The sequence below is a fragment of the Mya arenaria genome, chromosome 12, assembly GCF_026914265.1.
Source record: "Mya arenaria isolate MELC-2E11 chromosome 12, ASM2691426v1".
NCBI classification, from domain to species: domain Eukaryota; kingdom Metazoa; phylum Mollusca; class Bivalvia; order Myida; family Myidae; genus Mya; species Mya arenaria.
Window position 1 is genome coordinate 15848514 of NC_069133.1, and position 21236 is coordinate 15869749.

Here is a 21236-nt window from a genome sequence, read left to right on the forward strand (position 1 = left end):
TCACGCACCATTCAATAAACAGTTTATTTGTTTAGGAAGTTTCTATACATAAACTATTGATTTAAAATTGTAAAGATCTTATTTAGAAACTAGGAGACAAAGAAGATATTCGATATGTATCGTTCATTGAGGAAGTTAACTGAACATTCATTTTGAATGGGTTATCTATTTATTATCATCGATTATAGACTCGTAAAGATAAAGGTAATAAGGAAAAGCAAAGGGGAGCTACTCCAAAAGAAAAATACATATATTTTGACAAACTCCTACGCAGTGATCTCCCCTGGCACCCAGAATAGATCTCTGCAACCATGAGCGGAGGGCCCAATGTAAAAAAATGCGGAATGTTTTGTCAGACACATGTCCAGTGTGTGTATACCACGTGATAAATTGCGCCATAAATGCTACGTCGGAAGCCAATATTTTGCTTCGAATGAAGACTTTAAACAAAGGTAACTTCACTATTTCTTCACCGTTTTAAATGAAACGTAGTCTTCGCCGCTTTCAGAGCCCCGCCTTCGGTCTTTTACCTGAGGTTGATTGAGAGTTTAGTGTCTTAAAAACATCGACAAACCTTTTCACAATACGGCCGTCTGACGGAGCACTGTCAAAACCTTATTTTGGAAACATGTTTGTCGAAGTGTTTGATGAAACTTATCGCCTTATCAAACTCCGGTTATAAAACAAAGGTGGGGCTTTTTAAGACACATAGACTGTCCGTTGTTTCATTTAAAGCTGCACTCTCACAGATATACCATTTTTACAACTTTTTTATTTTTTGACTTGGAAAGAGGAAATTTTTGCATTAAATTCTGCAAACCAATGATAAAAGATTGCTGACAAAAAATCAGATCGTAGTTTTTCATATTTCCTTTCGAAAATTAATGTTTTATGGCGTTTAGGAAAAATGCATAAAACATCAATTTTTGAACTTAAATATAAAAATTTGCGATCTATTTTTTTTGTCAGCAGACTTGTATAAATGGTTTCCATGGAATTTCGCAAATATTGGCTCGTTCGAAGACAAAAAATAAAAAAGTTGTCAAAACGGTAAATCTGTGAGAGTGCAGCTTTAAAATGGTGTAGTTAAAGAAAAGTTATCTTTGTTTTAAGTCCTCATTTTAGGCAAAATGTTGCCCTCCGACGTAGCATATATGACGTATCTATCACGTGATATACACACACTGTGTCTAGTGCGGAACTAAAAGGCTGATTCTATGGGTTTTGTTGTATTTTCGAAGGATATTTTGACCGGATAAGTTGGTTTATAGTGTTACTGTCAGGCGCGCAGCTGCCTATACGCGAGTACGCGGCTGAATCCGCATGAATCTGACAAAAAATGAAGAAAAAAATCAGCCAAAGTTGCAGTATGCGTACTTGACTATATGAACCAAAAACTGTCAATTTCCAGTTCTAAATAAAGCCCATCAGAACGCCCAGAATGCACAATATTGCACCATGGTTTTCAAAATTTTCCCAGGGAGCATGGCCACGGACCCCCCTAGTACAATTGTGAATCCACATGAATAGAGGGCTAGCTACGCCTTTGACTGTTATCGGAATATAAATACGCCTACGCGGAGACCAGACGTGTAATGCTCCTTTCGTTTCTAAGCCTTTGTTTCTGTAGGCATTAACAAAAAAAGTTTAAATGTACAAGCTCAAAGATTTATTGTTATCAAATTGATAACAGAAAACTGCGTGACTTGAAACTATCATATTAGTAAAAAAATATCGTTCTTGGACCTATTCTAGCTAAATTATTATCGAGTGCATCGTTTTCTTTACGACGGCTTGTGCACTTAACATGGATACTATATTGCCACTCCGAAAGGTGGACATTAGTGCGGCCTCCTCCTTCGTCGATCAATTCACAGACCTTTCCTTGATGTTGCTCATTTGTCAATATAAAACATATGTTGTATTACGGACACAACTCAAACACAACGATAGACAATGACTTAAATTGCATTATTTCCCTTTAATAGTTAACAATATTGCATGCATTGTGTATTATATATGATGCTGTACACTTTAATAGCACTTGTTTATCGGACTGCACGTAGTAATCATTTAATTAAATGTATGTGTATTTGTACATCTCACACCAAACCCAAGGAGAACAAAAACATATGAAGATTTAATATCACCGATGTTACGTTTAAGACTCTATTGTCTTAATGTTACGCATTGTAGTTCTGGTTTATTGAATCAGGCTGCAACGAACTATTATATAAAATTTTATGAGTTTGAAGGGAAATGTGAGCAACAAATAACATCAACTTGGGCCCTGTGTCTAGTTGTGAGCAGGTTCATTCTTATATTGATTTGGTGGCTCAATGCTTTAGTTGTAAGGGGTTCCATTGTTAAGTTGATGGTTAATTGCGATATAAATATCTTGGTTCAATGTGATAGTTAGATATGGTTTATAGTAGTTCTATGGAGGTTCATAGCTATAGTTGTGAGGTGGTTCATTGCTGTATTGATATGGTGGTTCATTGTTATAGTTGTGAGGTGGTTCATTGCTGTATTGATATGGTGGTTCATTGTTATAGTTGTGAGGTGGTTCATTGCTGTATTGATATGGTGGTTCATTGCTGTATTGATATGGTGGTTCATTGTTATAGTTGTGAGGTGGTTCATTGCTGTATTGATATGGTGGTTCATTGTTATAGTTGTGAGGTGGTTCATTGCTGTATTGATATGGTGGTTCATTGTTATAGTTGTGAGGTGGTTCATTGCTGTATTGATATGGTGGTTCATTGTTATAGTTGTAAGGTGGTTCATTGTTATATTGATATGGTGGTTCATTGTTATAGTTGTGAGGTGGTTCATTGCTGTATTGATATGGTGGTTCATTGTTATAGTTGTGAGGTGGTTCATTGCTGTATTGATATGGTGGTTCATTGTTACAGTTGTGAGGTGGTTCATTGCTGTATTGATATGGTGGTTCATTGTAACAGTTGTGAGGTGGTTCATTGCTGTATTGATATGGTGGTTCATTGTTACAGTTGTGAGGTGGTTCATTGCTGTATTGATATGGTGGTTCATTGTTATAGTTGTGAGGTGGTTCATTGCTGTATTGATATGGTGGTTCATTGTTATAGTTGTGAGGTGGTTCATTGCTGTATTGATATGGTGGTTCATTGTTATAGTTGTGAGGTGGTTCATTGCTGTATTGATATGGTGGTTCATTGTTATAGTTGTGAGGTGGTTCATTGCTGTATTGATATGGTGGTTCATTGTTATAGTTGTGAGGTGGTTCATTGCTGTATTGATATGGTGGTTCATTGTTATAGTTGTGAGGTGGTTCATTGCTGTATTGATATGGTGGTTCATTGTTACAGTTGTGAGGTGGTTCATTGCTGTATTGATATGGTGGTTCATTGTTACAGTTGTGAGGTGGTTCATTGCTGTATTGATATGGTGGTTCATTGTTACAGTTGTGAGGTGGTTCATTGCTGTATTGATATGGTGGTCCATTGTTACAGTTGTGAGGTGGATCATTGTTATATTGATATGGTGGTTCATTGTTATAGTTGTGAGGTGGATAATTTATATATTGATAAGGTGGTTCATTGTTATAGTTGTAATGTGGATAATTGTTATATTGATATGGTGGTTCATTGTTATAGTTGTAATGTGGATAATTGTTATATTGATATGGTGGTTCATTGTTATAGTTGTGAGGTGGATAATTGTTATATTGATATGGTCGTTCATTGTTATAGTTGTGAGGTGGATAATTGTTATATTGATATGGTGGTTCATTGTTATATTGATATGGTGGTTCATTGTTATATTGATATGGTGGTTCATTGTTATATTGATATGGAGGTTCATTGTTATAGTTGTGAGGTGGATAATTGTTATATTGATATGGTCGTTCATTGTTATATTGATATGGTGGTTCATTGTTATATTGATATGGTGGTTCATTGTTATATTGATATGGTGGTTCATTGTTATAGTTGTAAGGTGGATAATTGTTATATTGATATGGTGGTTCATTGTTATAGTTGTGAGGTGGATAATTGTTATATTGATATGGTGGTTCATTGTTATATTGATATGGTGGTTCATTGTTATAGTTGTAAGGTGGATAATTGTTATATTGATATGGTCGTTCATTGTTATATTGATATGGTGGTTCATTGTTATAGTTGTGAGGTGGATAATTGTTATATTGATATGGTGGTTCATTGTTATAGTTGTAAGGTGGATAATTGTTATATTGATATGGTGGATAATTGTTATATTGATATGGTGGTTCATTGTTATAGTTGTAATGTGGATAATTGTTATATTGATATGGTGGTTCATTGTTACAGTTGTAATGTGGATAATTGCTATATTGATATGGTTGTTCATTGTTATAGTTGTAAGGTGGATAATTGTTATATTGATATGGTGGTTCATTGTTATATTGATATGGTGGTTCATTGTTATAGATGTGAGGTGGATAATTGTTATATTGATATGGTGGTTCATTGTTATATTGATATGGTGGTTCATTGTTATAGTTGTAAGGTGGATAGTTGTTATATTGATATGGTGGTTCATTGTTATAGTTGTAAGGTGGATAATTGTAATATTGATATGGTGGTTCATTGTTATAGTTGTGAGGTGGATAATTGTTATATTGATATGGTGGTTCATTGTTATATTGATATGGTGGTTCATTGTTATAGTTGTAAGGTGGATAATTGTTATATTGATATGGTTGTTCATTGTTATAGTTGTAATGTGGATAATTGTTATATTGATATGGTTGTTCATTGTTATAGTTGTAAGGTGGATAATTGTTATATTGATATGGTGGTTCATTGTTATAGTTGTGAGGTGGATAATTGTTATATTGATATGGTGGTTCATTGTTATAGTTGTAAGGTGGATAATTGTTATATTGATATGGTGGTTCATTGTTACAGTTGTAAGGTCGATAATTGTTATATTGATATGGTGGTTCATTGTTATATTGATATGGTGGTTCATTGTTATAGTTGTGAGGTGGATAATTGTTATATTGATATGGTGGTTCATTGTTATAGTTGTAATGTGGATAATTGTTATATTGATATGGTGGTTCATTGTTATAGTTGTAAGGTGGATAATTGTTATATTGATATGGTGGTTCATTGTTATAGTTGTAATGTGGATAATTGTTATATTGATATGGTGGTTCATTGTTATAGTTGTAAGGTGGATAATTGTTATATTGATATGTTGGTTCATTGTTATAGTTGTAATGTGGATAATTGTTATATTGATATGGTGGTTCATTGTTATATTGATATGGTGGTTTATTGTTACAGTTGTAAGGTGGATAATTGTTATATTGATATGGTCGTTCATTGTTATAGTTGTGAGGTGGATAATTGTTATATTGATATGGTGGTTCATTGTTATATTGATATGGTGGTTCATTGTTATAGTTCTGAGGTGGATAATTGTTATGATGATATGGTGGTTCATTGTTATAGTTGTGAGGTGGATAATTGTTATATTGATATGGTGGTTCATTGTTATATTGATATGGTGGTTCATTGTTATAGTTGTAAGGTGGATAATTGTTATATTGATATGGTGGTTCATTGTTATAGTTGTGAGGTGGATAATTGTTATATTGATATGGTGGTTCATTGTTATAGTTGTAATGTGGATAATTGTTATATTGATATGGTGGTTCATTGTTACAGTTGTAAGGTGGATAATTGTTCTATTGATATGGTTGTTCCTTGTTATAGTTGTAAGGTGGATAATTGTTATATTGATATGGTTGTTCCTTGTTATAGTTGTAAGGTGGATAATTGTTATATTGATATGGTGGTTCATTGTTATATTGATATGGTGGTTCATTGTTATAGTTGTAAGGTGGATAATTGTTATATTGATATGGTGGTTCATTGTTATAGTTGTAATGTGGATAATTGTTATATTGATATGGTGGTTCATTGTTGTATTGATATGGTGGTTCATTGTTACAGTTGTGAGGTGGTTCATTGCTGTATTGATATGGTGGTTCATTGTTACAGTTGTGAGGTGGTTCATTGCTGTATTGATATGGTGGTTCATTGTTACAGTTGTGAGGTGGTTCATTGCTGTATTGATATGGTGGTCCATTGTTACAGTTGTGAGGTGGATAATTGTTATATTGATATGGTGGTTCATTGTTATAGTTGTGAGGTGGATAATTTATATATTGATAAGGTGGTTCATTGTTATAGTTGTAATGTGGATAATTGTTATATTGATATGGTGGTTCATTGTTATAGTTGTGAGGTGGATAATTGTTATATTGATATGGTGGTTCATTGTTATAGTTGTAATGTGGTTCACTGGTTTAGTGAGATGGTTGTTCATAGCTATAGTTGGGAGGTGGTTCATTGTAATATTGATATGTTTGTTTTATGCTATAGTTTTGAGTTGGTTCATCGTTATATTGATATGGTGGTTCATTGTTTTATTGATGTAGTGATTCGTTGCTATAGTTGTGAGGTGGTTCATTGTTATATTGATGTAGTGATTCGTTGCTATAGTTGTGATGTGGTTCTTTGTTTTATTGATGTAGTGATTCGTTGCTATAGTTGTGAGGCGGTTCATTGTTATATTGATGTAGTGATTCGTTGCTATAGTTGTGAGGTGGTTTTTTGTTATATTGATGTAGTGATTCATTGTCATAGTTGAACTGTAGTTCATTGTCATAGTTGTTGGGTTGTTCATTGTTATAGTTGTTGGGTTGTTCATTAGTATTAGTTCTGAGATGGTGTATTGTTATAGTGGTGCGGTTTTGCATAGTTATAGCTCTTGGATAGTTCATTGTTATAGTTGTTGGGTTGTTCATTGTTATAGTTGTTGGGTTGTTTATTGTTAAAGTTGTTGGGTTGTTCATTGTTATAGTTGTTGGGTTGTTCATTGTTAAAGTTGTTGGGTTGTTCATTGTTAAAGTTGTTTGGTTGTTCATTGTTATAGTTGTGTGGTTGTTCATTGTTATAACAATTTACCGCTAAACATCTTCGACAATGAACCACCATGGATCATTACCCATGAAAAACCATAAAATTATAACAACAAACAACCATAAAATTGCATTAATTTACCACCATATTACTATAGCAATGAACCACTCTAGCTATAGTTTTATGGTGGTTCATTGTTATAGTTCTATGGTGGTTGATTGCTATAGTTTTATGGTGGTTGATTATTTTAGTTATATGGGGGTTCATTGCTATAGTTCTATGGTGGTTCATTGCTATAGTGCTTTGGTGGTTCATTTCTATAGTTCTATGGTGGTTCATTGGGCTGTTCATTGCTATGTTGTTTGGTTATTCATATCTATAGTTCTTGGGTTGTTTCGTTGTTCCTTGTTATAGTTCTATGGTGGTAAATTATTGCAGTTCTATGGTTGTTTATTGTTATAATTCTATGGTGGTTCATTGTCGTAGATGTTTTGCGGTTGATTGTCGTAGATGTTTGGCGGTTCATTGTTACAGTTCTTTGGCTGTTCATTGCTATAGTTCTATATCGATTCATTGCTTTCGATATATGAAGGTTTATTGCTATATATTTATGGCGGTTCATTACTTTAGTTATATGGTGGTTCATTGCTATAGTTCTATGGTGGTTCATAGCTATAGTTCTATGGTCGTTCATAGGTATAGTTCTATGGTGGTTCATTACTATAGTTATATGGTGGTTCATTGCTATAGTTCTATGGTGGTTCATAGCTATAGTTCTATGGTGGTTCACCGTTATAATTCTATGGTGGTTCATTGCTATAGTTCTATGATGCTTCATTGCTACAGTTATATGGTGGTTCACCGTTATAGTTCTATGGTGCTTCATTGCAATAGTTATATGGTGGTTCACCGTTATAGTTCTATGTTGTTCATTGCTAAAGTTCTATGGTGGTTCACCGTTAAAGTTTTATGGTGGTTTATTGCTATAGTTCTATGGTGGTTCATTGCTGTAGTTCTATGGTGGTTCATTGCTATAGTTCTATGGTGGTTCATAGCTATAGTTATATGGTGGTTCATTGCTACAGTTCTATGGTGGTTCGTTGCTATAATTCTATGGTGGTTCATTGCTACAGTTCTATGGTGGTTCGTTGCTACAGTTCTATGGTGGTTCATTGTTATAGTTCTATGGTGTCTCACCGTTATAGTTCTATTGTGGTTCATTGCTATAGTAATATTGTGGTTCACCGTTATAGTTCTATTTTGGTTCATTGCTTTAATCCTATGGTGGTTCATTGCTATATTTCTATGGTGGTTCATTGTTGTAGTTCTATGGTGGTTCATTGCTATAGTGCTATGGTGGTTCATTGCTATAGTTCTATGGTGGTTCATTGCTATAGTGCTATGGTGGTTCATTGCTATAGTGCTATGGTCGTTCATTGCTATAGTGCTATGGTGGTTCATTGCTATAGTGCTATGGTCGTTCATAGCTATAGTTCTATGGTGGTTCATTGCTATAGTGCTATGGTGGTTCATTGCTATAGTGCTATGGTGGTTCATTGCTATAGTGCTATGGTGGTTCATTGCTATAGTGCTATGGTGGTTCATTGCTATAGTGCTATGGTGGTTCATTGCTATAGTGTTATGGTGGTTCATTGCTATAGTGCTATGGTGGTTCATTGCTATAGTGCTATGGTGGTTCATTGCTATAGTGCTATGGTCGTTCATAGCTATAGTTCTATGGTGGTTCATTGCTATAGTGCTATGGTGGTTCATTGCTATAGTTCTATGGTGGTTCATTGCTATAGTTCTATGGTGGTTCATTGCTATAGTGCTATGGTGGTTCATAGCTATAGTGCTATGGTCGTTCATAGCTATAGTTCTATGGTGATTCATTGCTATAGTTCTATGGTGGTTCATTGCTATAGTGCTATGGTGGTTCATTGCTATAGTGCTATGGTGGTTCATTGCTATAGTTCTATGGTGGTTCATTGCTATAGTTCTATGGTCGTTTATAGGTATAGTTCTATGGTGGTTCATTGCTATAGTGCTATGGTCGTTCATAGCTATAGTTCTATGGTGGTTCATTGCTATAGTGCTATGGTGGTTCATTGCTATAGTTCTATGGTGGTTCATTGCTATAGTGCTGTGGTGGTTCATTGCTATAGTTCTATGGTGGTTCATTGCTATAGTGCTATGGTGGTTCATTGCTATAGTTCTATGGTGGTTCATTGCTATAGTTCTATGGTCGTTCATAGCTATAGTTCTATGGTCGTTCATAGGTATAGTTCTATGGTGGTTCATTGCTATAGTGCTATGGTCGTTCATAGCTATAGTTTTATGGTGGTTCATTGCTATAGTGCTATGGTGGTTCATTGCTATAGTGCTATGGTGGTTCATTGCTATAGTGCTATGGTGGTTCATTGCTATAGTTCTATGGTGGTTCATTGCTATAGTGCTATGGTGGTTCATTGCTATAGTTCTATGGTGGTTCATAGCTATAGTTCTATGGTCGTTCATAGCTATAGTTCTATGGTGGTTCATTGATATAGTGCTATGGTCGTTCATAGCTATAGTTCTATGGTGGTTCATTGCTATAGTGCTATGGTGGTTCATTGCTATAGTGCTATGGTGGTTCATTGCTATAGTGCTATGGTGGTTCATTGCTATAGTGCTATGGTGGTTCATTGCTATAGTTCTATGGTGGTTCATAGCTATAGTGCTATGGTCGTTCATAGCTTTAGTTCTACTGTGGTTCATTGTAGTTCTTCTATGGTGGTTCATTGCTATAGGTGTATTGTGGTTCATAGCTTAAGTTCTATGGTTCATTGCTATAGTTCTATGATTGTTAATGCTATAGTTCTATGGTGGTTCATTGCTAAAGTTTAATGGTGGTTCACCGTTATAGTTCTATGGTGGTTCATTGCTATAGTTCTATGGTGGTTAATTGCTATATTTCTATGGTGGTTCATTGCTATAGTTCTATGGTGGTTCATTGCTATAATTCTATTGTGGTTCATTGCTAAAGTTCTATGGTGGTTAATGCTATAGTTCTATAATGGTTCCTTGTAATAGTTATATGGTGGTTCATTGTTAGGTGGTTCTTTGTTAGGTGGTTTATTGTTAAAGTTCCATTGTGCTTCATTGTTTAAGTAGTATGGTGGATCTTTATTTTAACTGTTCTGTTGTTCATTTCTCTAACTGTTTTGTGTTCCATTGCTTTATTTGTACAGTTGTTTATAATTTATGGTGTATGGTGTAACATGGAAACAACTGTGAAGAAAAACAACAACAAAGTATAGCCAATCACGTTAGATAATCATTTATTATAAAAAGTAATAAATTACTAAATATTAATATTATAATTGATGGAATTTTTTTTTTCAAAGCTCATTCATTTAATTCACGCACGAAATGCACACATATTACAGTTATCTGATGGATGTGATTGTACAAGCAAATGAAAAATCAAACATCAAAAAGACAGAAAAAAAGAATAAAAATCGAAAAAATAAATGAAAACCGTTTTTTTAAATTGCAGGAAAAGCAGCAGTTCCACCGATAATTTTAATCAATACGTCTCTGAATTGATTCTTAAGAAAGATCAAGAAAAATGTCCAACAAATATCCCCCTCAGTACGTTGATCATTCAAGTTTTCATTATAAAATATCGTTAAAAACGAACGTTTTGCTTTCATTTTGTGTCATCAAAATTATCTGAGTGACCTGTGGTATCAGCAGATATAAAAATACATGTCGAAACCCGTTGGCTCGATATCGCTTGGCTCGCTATCCTCGTTTGCTCGAAAAGGATGTAAAGAACAGACTTTTTTAATTTAAGTGAACATTCCCGCTTGGCTCGATATTTTCGAGGCTCGAAGTATTGTGGCCGCTCCCTGGGATATCGAGCCAACAGATTTCGAATGTAATAAGACCTCAGTATAATTTGTATTGATAATCGGATTGTTGGAGGTGCCACTTTTGAGGACTGGCCATAATGAAACAATCAACAAGCTAACTCATCTCAGATATATAACACTATCAACAAGCAAAACATGATGAACATCTTGTACTCATCGTCGGCAACCACGGAACTTTCTTCCGTTACACTTCATTCATACCGTGGGACAATTGAATGACAGAATCTCGTTATAATGAATATGCATGAGGTATACAGTATTTTCTATAAAGAAGCCAAGAATTTTCAATTCTTGTCTTAAGGAAATACTGTATTTACCGATTTGGGGACCATCTGGTGTCTAGTCCCTTTAATTAATATTGTTCGAGGTTATGATTATTAATCCGAAATCAATTTAATCAAACCAAAATCACCCATCTCCCTCTTTTTATGATTGTTTTTGCTATGATTATCAATCCGCTTTACATCTACTTTAACCCCCCCTCTCTCTATGCATATAAAATACAGGAGCTGCACTAGCTTTCCAAACAGGTCTAAAATCACTTTTTACTTAGCATTGTTAAAGGCACATTAACTGAAATGCTGATTGGTTAATGAAAAATATATCTTAAAACAAATATCAATATGATATTTTGTAACATAAACTTAATTTTATAAACATATTTACAAAAAAGAAATTTAAAAAATAAGATTCATTTCCATTCATATTGTGCCGGCACAAGGGATCGAACCTGGGTCTTTAGGCAGGTTAATCCCGCTAAACCACAGTGACAGAACCTTGCTTAAAGGAATTCGCTCATATTTTCGGATCAAAAATGAGTTTTCCGGGTAATGCATCTAAACACACCTTTTTATGTATTTAGTTTACTCCATGATATCGAAATTGCAAAAAAATAAATCAGAGTTTAAAAAACATTTTTTTTAGTGGGGTGCGGTAAAGTGAAGAAAAAGAAAGAAAACAGCATTGCATTGTTAATACTTAATGTAAATTGTTATCTTTAAAGACAATGATAAAGCAAATATAATCATTTGCTGAAGGGTTCCAGCTTTCGTTATCTTAGTTATAACACTACTTACGATTTGCCACACTTTATTTCGTCATAAAAAGAAAAAAAAGTGAATTTTACAAAGACATGAGCGAGTCCCTTTAAAGCTTTATAAAAAAACAAATTGGGAGAATTTGTAAAAAGGTTATTTAAACATACTGTTGAACCATTCGACGTGCTTTGCTATAAACAAGAAGTTAATTAGAAGTGTTCAAGAGATCTGGATAGTGCAACACGTAATTGTTTTTATGATTTATAACTAAAACCGAATACACATAAGCAGATTATGTTGTCCCCTTAGTGCAATAACTCAATAACTGCATATAAAAATAGAAGCAGTTATTGAGTTCTTGCACTAAGGGGACAATGTGTGCCTTTAACGTGACTCAGTGGGTCTTGGCATGTTGTGGGTGGTTGGAACCTGGCAGATATTTACCGCTGGCTGCCTAATTGCGCTCTGTCTAGCGCAAATTGGCTTATAATGATGATGTAACACTTCCCAAATCGAACTGGAATTTTCGCTTAAATTTGGAAACAAGTAATCTATAAACGCCTGAGGAATTCAGAATATTCACAGAGAAAACGTGACAATATCCATTTTAACCAACAAAACATTTCATTCTCCGTGTTCCCCCATTGGCCGAATAGCTATAACCTTGGCCCCGTGGTGCTGTTCAATAAAATATCACCGTCGTTGCACAAATATCACATCTTTGTTTCAGATTTATCACTAGGGTTGGGAGGTGATCGGATACTATAACAGTGAGTCCATCGAACAGTTATAAACCCTCGCTTGTATAGAGTTGAAATACAGGTTACATCTTGCCACGTTGTTTTCATATGAAATCTCCGGAACATTCATGTTGGGGTTGAGCTCAATCTGCAAATATTAATAACGAAATGTTCAACTGATTAATAAAAATATATATCGTGTGTTTCCGGTCCGGATCGGAAACTCCGAACCGACCCGAAGGCACATTCGGAAACCGGTTACGATGCATGCCGAGTGAGCGACACCGCAGCAGTTCTGAGGGTTGGATTGTGTTTCCGATTCAGATGGGAAACACATGCTTGATTCTTTTTTCTTGCATGCCATATTTTATAAAGCCGTGTAATATTTGACACAGAAAACGGACTTTTGTACATTTAACAATATAGCGCGAGCGACGTTGTTTGACGTCATGTTATATGTTTTGCAATTCTTTTTAACTGTGGAAATGTGACATGTTACCCTATATTTTGTTGATAATCTCATATATAAACTAAATTATAGCTTATTGTGTCCACAATTGCCATAGCCGTTATTGCGATGCGTGATAGAACACAATTATTATGTAAACCCTAAATGGTTAAAAAGGCTGCTCTGCAAATGGAGCCCCTCATAGTCCTATTTCAACTATATTATGACGCCATGTCTCTTAAATTTTAAAAGCTTTAACTTAACGAATAATGGTTACTAACTGAAGGTCGATCAAATATCCAATAGGCTGGAAATGTAAGTTATTATCTTAAACGTATCTGGGAAATGTAGGTTATTATCTAAAATACGTTAAAGATTACAACCTATTTTTCCAACGTATCTGAAAATGTAGTTTATAATCTAAAACGCATCTTGGAAATGTAGGTTATAATCGAAACGTATGTGGGAAATGTAGGTTATAACCTTAAACGTATCTGGGAAATGTAGGTTAAAATCTAAAACGTATTTGGGAAATGTAGGTTATAATCTTAAACGTATCTGGGAAATGTAGGTTATTATGTAAAACGTATCTGGGAAATGTAGGTTTATATCTAAAACGTATCTGGGAAATGTAGGTTATTATGTAAAACGTATCTGGGAAATGTAGGTTATTATGTAAAACGTATCTGGGAAATGTAGGTTTATATCTAAAACGTATCTGGGAAATGTAGGTTATAATCTTAAACGTATCTTGCAAATATAGGTTATAATCTAAAACGTATCTGCATTTATGCATCCATACCTTGAGCGTGTACATGCCGGGTTTGACATCGGTGACGTCTATCCACTGACAGTCTATATCGGCAAGGTAACTGTCCTGGCAACCAACCGAAATGCCTGAAAACAGACGGTCGATAATGTCTACCACTTACCGAAATGCTTATTCAATTATTTTAACCTACTATGTTACGAATATTCAAATAAGTTTTACCAGTTACATTCCGGTTGTTTAAACACGTTAACCTTTTGAATTAAAGAATTCGATGTTATGAAATAGTTTGATGATATGAATTAAATTCTTAATGATTAAGAAAAGGCGTATTGAGCGAAGTGAACGAGCCCATCTGAATCAGTAAGATTTTAATTCAGGTAATCTAACTGACAAAATTACAAAACTGTAGAATACTCATTGCCTGACACATTGACAACGCAAACTCTGACGCAGGGATTGTGTATCGGATGAATGGCAGTAGGAATACCTTTAAACACCCGCGAAAGTTGAAAGTCTAATTGATTAAGCTCAGTACTTAATGATTAATCTGTATTTTTATTGGCTTGAATGTAGTTTTTATTCTAATCTAAAACCATTTAACCGTTGTCCGAGGTGCACAATTTCAATCACGAGTGTAATGTATGTAGTTATAGTTACACTGATAGCCATTTAACCGTTGTCCGAGGTGCACAATTTCAATCACGAGTGTAATGTATGTAGTTATAGTTACACTGATAACCATTTAACCATTGTCCGAGGTGCACAATTTCAATCACGAGTGTAATGTATGTAGTTATAGTTACACTGATATAAGCAGGAGATGTATATCCAATACATTCTCAGATTATGACATTGTAAAGGTTATTTCCCCCATCTCAGATAAGTAGGTCTAATAATTTAACCATGCTAGAAATTTTCATCTTGCCCACGGGCGAAGATAAAATGCCCGCATAGAACTCCTTTTTAATGGTCGCCACATTGTAATTACCTCCCTTGTTGAAGACTGTCGTCTGTAGCGTCATGGAAACCTTGTCTTGTGGCAATATTTAGAATGCTAATTAATTATTAAAAACAGTTTTCACGCACCTTTCAAGAAACAATACTTCACTCTCCTTAAAACTATTTAAAGACCGATTTGACTATTAACATAATCTGAATCGCTGCGCGCATATCCATGACAACCACGAATTATCGCATATCCATACGCAATTAGTTTCAAAAGAGTTCCAGCAAAAATACATTTTTACTTAATTTTGTTTAACTGTGGTGGGAGAAAAGGCATCATGAGTTTCTTACCTTGGTGTCCGAACCCATTGCAGTTGTACTTCGGATTGACGCCCCTCTCGCAGGCGGAATCCTCGAGACAGAAACTCGCCTTGTGGCCCTCCGCAATCTGGTTCCCATGCGAGTCTATGATGTCGTAATGGGAGAAAGCCTCCATACTATGGTAGTGCCTGTAATTAACCGTTTTAAACTTGTTACTATGTCATAATCTCATGCATATTATATGCCAAAGATGTAAATAAAAACTTGAAAACTTGAAACTTGATTGTGTAATCAATTGTAAAGGGGTAGGATTTTTTTAACGTCGCATTTGTGAAGAAAATAAACTCTAAAGGTCTTTAAAAGCGACGAACACCTTGTTCGGATTATACGATTCTATATGCGTGTGTATAAGAACCGTTCGCTATTCTCACTATGTAATGTCAATCTGGAATAGGCCTTTTTTGTTTAGCCGATTCCTGAATCTTGTTATCCTGCTTAATATGATATTAAAAATTTATGTGACTTTCATAATAATGAAGAATCATGTAAATATACTATACGACTTACTGGTGGCATGCGTGCCACTCCCACTGTGATCGGTCCACGTCTGGCCGGAAGTCAGCCTTCCCGATGTTCTTAGCGATCGTGGAGAAGTGAAGCAGACGACGCTTCGCGTATTGCCAACCTGGAAAACGTGTCATGATGGTTTTGTCTTAATTCTACACTTCGGTTTTAAACATTAAACACATGAAAATGTTAAACAAACTCTTGCCAGAATCATCTTCTAAAGGGACCCACTCACATAAATATTCTGTGTTGGAAACGATTTTTTAAAACTCTTATGAAATAATAGTTTTTTTACTTACATTTATAATCAAGACTAAACAGAGACCGGCAGATTCCCCTTTTAGCAAATTATTGTAAAGCCAACTGAAGCCTTATCTTATTTCTTTTTCGATATGTCACATTTATAAAACAAAACAACAAAAAAAACAAAACAATTGAATTATAACAATATTTTTATCATTTTAGCACAATGTTTTGTTCACATTACTATTTTCTCAATGTCTAACTCTATAAAAACGTGAACGAGTCTCTTAAAAGAGGCACCCTATATGTTTCAATTGAATAGATGTTTTATGTTTAACTGATTTGACTTTAATAATCAAAAGTACAGATATAAAAATGTTTGCGATATTTTGGCACTTTTTTAATAGTGGAATTTATGGCCACGTGGCCATATAAAAAGTCAGATACTTTTTAAACTTTTTCCATCAATCAAATGTTAACAAATATTGTCATTCGGAACACCTCGGCCATTTCTCATCGAAAACAACCTCGGATGTATGCCGGTACATCAGTAGAAGTAGTTCTTAAACATTTGAAATAATAGTATTAATTAATTGTAGTGTTTTAACGTGTATTTTGTATTACTAAGTCTGGATTGATTGCCAGTGAAGTGCATTATTGCATAAATAATTATGATTCCCAAGAGTAAAGTCATTAAGTTTAGCGGCTAAATTGAAATTACTACGCGATCTACTTGTAGCGTAGTTAAATTTTAAGTTTTTAACGTTGTTAACCGTCCATATGTATACATCCGAGATTATTTTCGATGAGAAAAGGCCGAGGAGTTCCGAATGAAATTCTTAATCGAGTCGGAAGGGCCGTATACTCACTGTTAGTTCCGTACATGTCATTGGCGGTGGAGGAGAGGCATCCTTCCTCGTATGCGCACTGGAGGTAGTAGAGATAGCGGTCTGAGAGGAAGGCGGACTCCTGGACAGCCTTCAGGTCCGGCTGCAGGTCCGGCAGCCCTGCACGTGTAGAGAGAAACAAGTGTCAATTACTCCCAAGATACACGCATGACAGACCCATTGCCCAAATGAGACGCAAGTGGGTATCCGACGACACTCTTTCGCATGCATGTGTCATACATTAACATATGAATTTTGCGTTACCCTCAGGACGTTCACGAATCAAGCCTAACTTTAAGGAAACTCAACTGTTTATGGCTACAATTCAATCAGTTTGATCGAACGTTTGTAAGCATACTTTATTATACAGTCGAACCCCGTTGGCTCGAACTCCCAGGAATCGACGAAAATACAGTCGAAACCCGTTGGCTCGAACTCCCAGGAATCGACGAAAATACAGTCGAAACCCGTTGGCTCGAACTCCCAGTAATCGACGAAAATACAGTCGAAACCCGTTGGCTCGAACTTCCAGGAATCGACAAAAATACAGTCGAAACCCGTTGGCTCGATATCCCAGGGCCCGGCCAAAATACTTTGAGCCTCGCGAAAATCGAGCCAAGCGGGAATGCTTATAATGAGTAAAACTAAATCGGTCCTTTACATCCAATTCGAGCCAACGGGAAATTCAAGCCAACGGGTCTCGACTGTACCTCGAGCCTCGGAAATTTCGAGCCAAGCGGTAATGCTTTCCTTCAGGATAAATTAAAATCGGTCCATAAAATCAGTTCGAGCCAACAAGGAATTCGAGCCAAGCGAGTTCGAGCCAACGGGGTTCGACTGTATTCATTAAAACTATTCCCGATGAAGTAAATAAAAAAAAAGTTTATGATCAGCTTAAGGACCTGTCACACGCTACCAATGTAGCTCGCCGGAACTAAACCGTAGCACACAAATAACGTCGACGGGAAATAGGCGTAGTTCCGTCAAAAAATCACTTGAACAATCACAACTGGCCTTAGCAATATCGATGTAGGCTCAGCGTAAGAGCCGATGTGCTACCCAAATAAAATTATTCTGTCTACGATGGTATACAGAGGCGCGCCGTTGTTCTACCGATTTGCCATCGCTGACCGGAGCAATAGTGGAGCGATACCGTTGCGCTGCCGTTGTACTATAGAACAGTATCTATTTGTTAAGAACATAAGTACATCGTAAGTTTATCGGCAGTATACGATATCACATCTGTAGCAGTACGGTACAAATTGAGGCCACCAGGGAGCCGCCGATCCATGACGGGCGCTACCGGTTCCCTACCGACACTAACGAAGCCATACCGGAGAACTGCCGTTGTATTACCGTTTTAGACCCGTTGCTTGCTCTGGCAGCGCAACGGGAGAACTTTTTGAGCATGTTTAATTTTTTATACCGTCTTCGGCCGATGCTATTTTTTCGCCAATGCTCTGACGATGTTCTACCGTTCTTAATAATGTGATACCGTTGCACTGCCGTACTAGAACCGGTTCCCGAGAATCGCCAAATTTGTGGTCCGGCATAGCTCAAGCGAGAAAAATCGGATAGGTGTGACACGCCAAATCAACAAAATAAAATGAACTATTTTAATTTTACGCAAAACGGGAGATATCTGTGTTGCATTGTAACGCTGACATGGATATAAAATTGAACATTAAAAGTTTCTTATAATATTTGCTCCACTGTGCCGAGGGAAAATATACCATCTCAAACTGCCCTTACTTGTGTCACAAATAACGCCGGCGACGGACTGCGCGTTGGAGCAAGCCGCTTTGCCAGGCGTCATCTCGGTTGTCAGAAACCTACAGTCTTCCAGGCGCTCCTCTCTTCCGGTGCAGACGATTTCCGCCAGTACTTTGTCCATGTTCGAGCCGCCATAGTGGTTTGTCTAAAAAATCGGACATTTCGAAATCATTCTTATGAACTAACTAGAGACAACAGTATTTTGATTTATATATACTCCTCGCCTGAGAACAAACATAAACAAATAATTACACGAGTCTTTGTTATAAGATGATTTATCTTTTTGAGAATTTTTGACAGCAAATTAAAAACTTAAAATCCGTTCCACAATGAAATGACTATTTTTCGCTTAAGCGCTGTTGCGTTATCTTATGTGGAATTTTCAGTACCCTTTTTCAACTCCGTACCGTTTTCTTCAAATAATTTTTGTCATTTTTTATCTTTTAATATCTCATTGAATTTCTAGTACCTTATGTGCAGTCCTTGCATAGCCGTCCCCAAAGTGTCTGCACGTAACAATGGCAGACCGGAAGTTCCATGCGTCCCCGCAGACGACACCCCAAACGTCACTTCCGGCTAATCTGACCTCCAGCCGCCCTTCCTTGTAGCCCCTGTAGTCCCGCCCGCCAGCCAACCGGAACTCTGAGTACTGTGTCAATTCAAGATGAATGAAAACACATTCTTTATCTGTAGCGTTTTTTTCTCACAATCAAATACATACTGAACTTAAAGTATTCAAATTTGCCATTTAAAATGGAATATTTCTATCTTGAACTGTTTAAAATGTATTTTAAACTTCACATACACCATAATTCAGAAAACAAGTGGTCATATTTAGAATTCTTATCAGTTGTAAAAAAGGCTAAAACGTAACCTGCCTGTGGTTTATTTAAAGCGTTGTGAGTTAAATGTCTTACAATAGTCACATAAAGGAACATACGCTTGGCGCGGTGACTTGCGGAGCGGCGGGAGCGAGCGTAGTTATTGGCTCGATGACGTTGTCAATGTCGTCATCACTAAACTCCAAAGGCGCGTCCTGGACGTATCCCTCCTTTATACTGTTGTGGTAAATGCTATTTGAAATACCATTTTAGAGACAGTTAAGGCATGCAGCTTAAGGATTTTAAGATATCCGACGGACAAAGTCGTTAATATTTAATTATTTATATGTTATGGAACACAATACATTTGAGCCTTATTTACCTTACAGACAGTAAATTTGTGAGCTTTAAATAAGTGTGGCAACACTAAACCTAAATGATAAACACCGCTTTTTACTGCGTCAAAACATGAACAAAATGTTACTTTTTGGCCTACTACCTCTGTCCGCTGGAAGGGTGTCTCCTAATGTCTTGCAGTAGTTCGTTTTCGTTTTCCCCACCCACTGTGTTAAACAAGGGATTGTTATCTATGGAGTTATACGCGTCGTCATGGCGATTATTGTCATATATACTGTTGTCAAGGGGAAGGGGTGGCGGGCGGCGAGTTGTGGTTGTGGTGGTTGTTGTAGAGGAGGTTGTGGTATTCCGTTGATTATAATACCTGGGTAGCAGTAGACGCAAATAGTGTTATAATAATATAATAATAATAACAGCAATGGTAATACTACTACTACTACTACTACTACTACTACTACTACTACTACTACTACTACTACTACTACTACTACTACTACTACTACTACTACTACTACTAATAATAATAATAATAATAACAATAATAATAATAACAATAATGATGATAATAACAACAACAACAACAATAATAAAATAATAATATTAATAATAATAATAATTATAATTAAAAAATATAATATTAGTAATAACGCTAATTTCAACTGTATCATTTAAATGTTATTATTATTTATTTACTAAAACTATCATCGGATGGTGTACTGTACCAAACCCGCCGTTCAAACAATAGCATGAGACATCGGTAGATAATAATAATAATAATAATAATAATAATAATAATAATAATAATAATAATAATAAAATAACAATAATAATGTGTTTCCGGTACGGATAGAAAGCTCCGACCGGAAAGCACGCGCATAAGCTGGTCACGAGGCTTGCCAAATTACTGACTACGCAACGTGCCTAAGGGTGGGGTTTCTCGGTTAGGTCCGGAAACACGTCATTTTCCCTACATGGCCTAAATAAACAGTTTTGTGAAAAAGGTGACGTATTTGAATTAGCCGATGTTTAGTAGATCTAACCAAAACGCGCGCACGAAGTTTTTTTTACTGATGTCAAAGGCGCACTAATTATCGATCAATGTTGACGTCAATTCTTACATCTAACATCACGAATTTGACGATTATTTATGTATTATTTTTCATAAAAGTAATATTTGATTGTTCTTTTAAAGCTGCACTCTCACAGATTGAACGTTTGACAACTTTTATTATTTTTTGTCTTGGAACGAGCAAATGTTTGCGAAAATCCTTGGAAACCAGTTATATAAGAATGCTGACAAAAAATAGATCGCAGATTTTTATATTTAAGTTCAAAAAATTAAGTTTTATGCATTTTTCCTAAACCGTTAGTAACGGTTTAAGCCATAAAACATTAATTTTCAAACGGAAAATCTACGATCTGATCTTTTGTCAGCAGTCTTTTATCATT

General features: G+C 35.8%; 1 protein-coding gene across 2 annotated transcripts in view; it reads right to left on the reverse strand.

Annotated features, from left to right (window-relative positions):
* Positions 1–10262: 10262 nt before the first annotated feature.
* The window catches only part of LOC128211848 (lysyl oxidase homolog 3-like), a 30851-nt gene continuing 19877 nt past the window's right edge, over positions 10263–21236 (reverse strand). The window contains exons 3-11 of one of the 2 annotated variants that reach the window (XM_052916941.1): positions 19930–20151; positions 19550–19682; positions 19079–19258; positions 18589–18754; positions 16819–16956; positions 15707–15824; positions 15170–15327; positions 13904–13998; positions 10263–12801 (exon numbers count right to left, since the gene is read on the reverse strand). In XM_052916941.1, the coding sequence (XP_052772901.1) occupies positions 12676–12801; positions 13904–13998; positions 15170–15327; positions 15707–15824; positions 16819–16956; positions 18589–18754; positions 19079–19258; positions 19550–19682; positions 19930–20151 (1336 nt within the window). In that variant the 3' untranslated portion in view covers positions 10263–12675. The remainder of the gene's footprint in view (positions 12802–13903; positions 13999–15169; positions 15328–15706; positions 15825–16818; positions 16957–18588; positions 18755–19078; positions 19259–19549; positions 19683–19929; positions 20152–21236) is intronic. The other variant, XM_052916942.1, reaches the window with a different exon arrangement.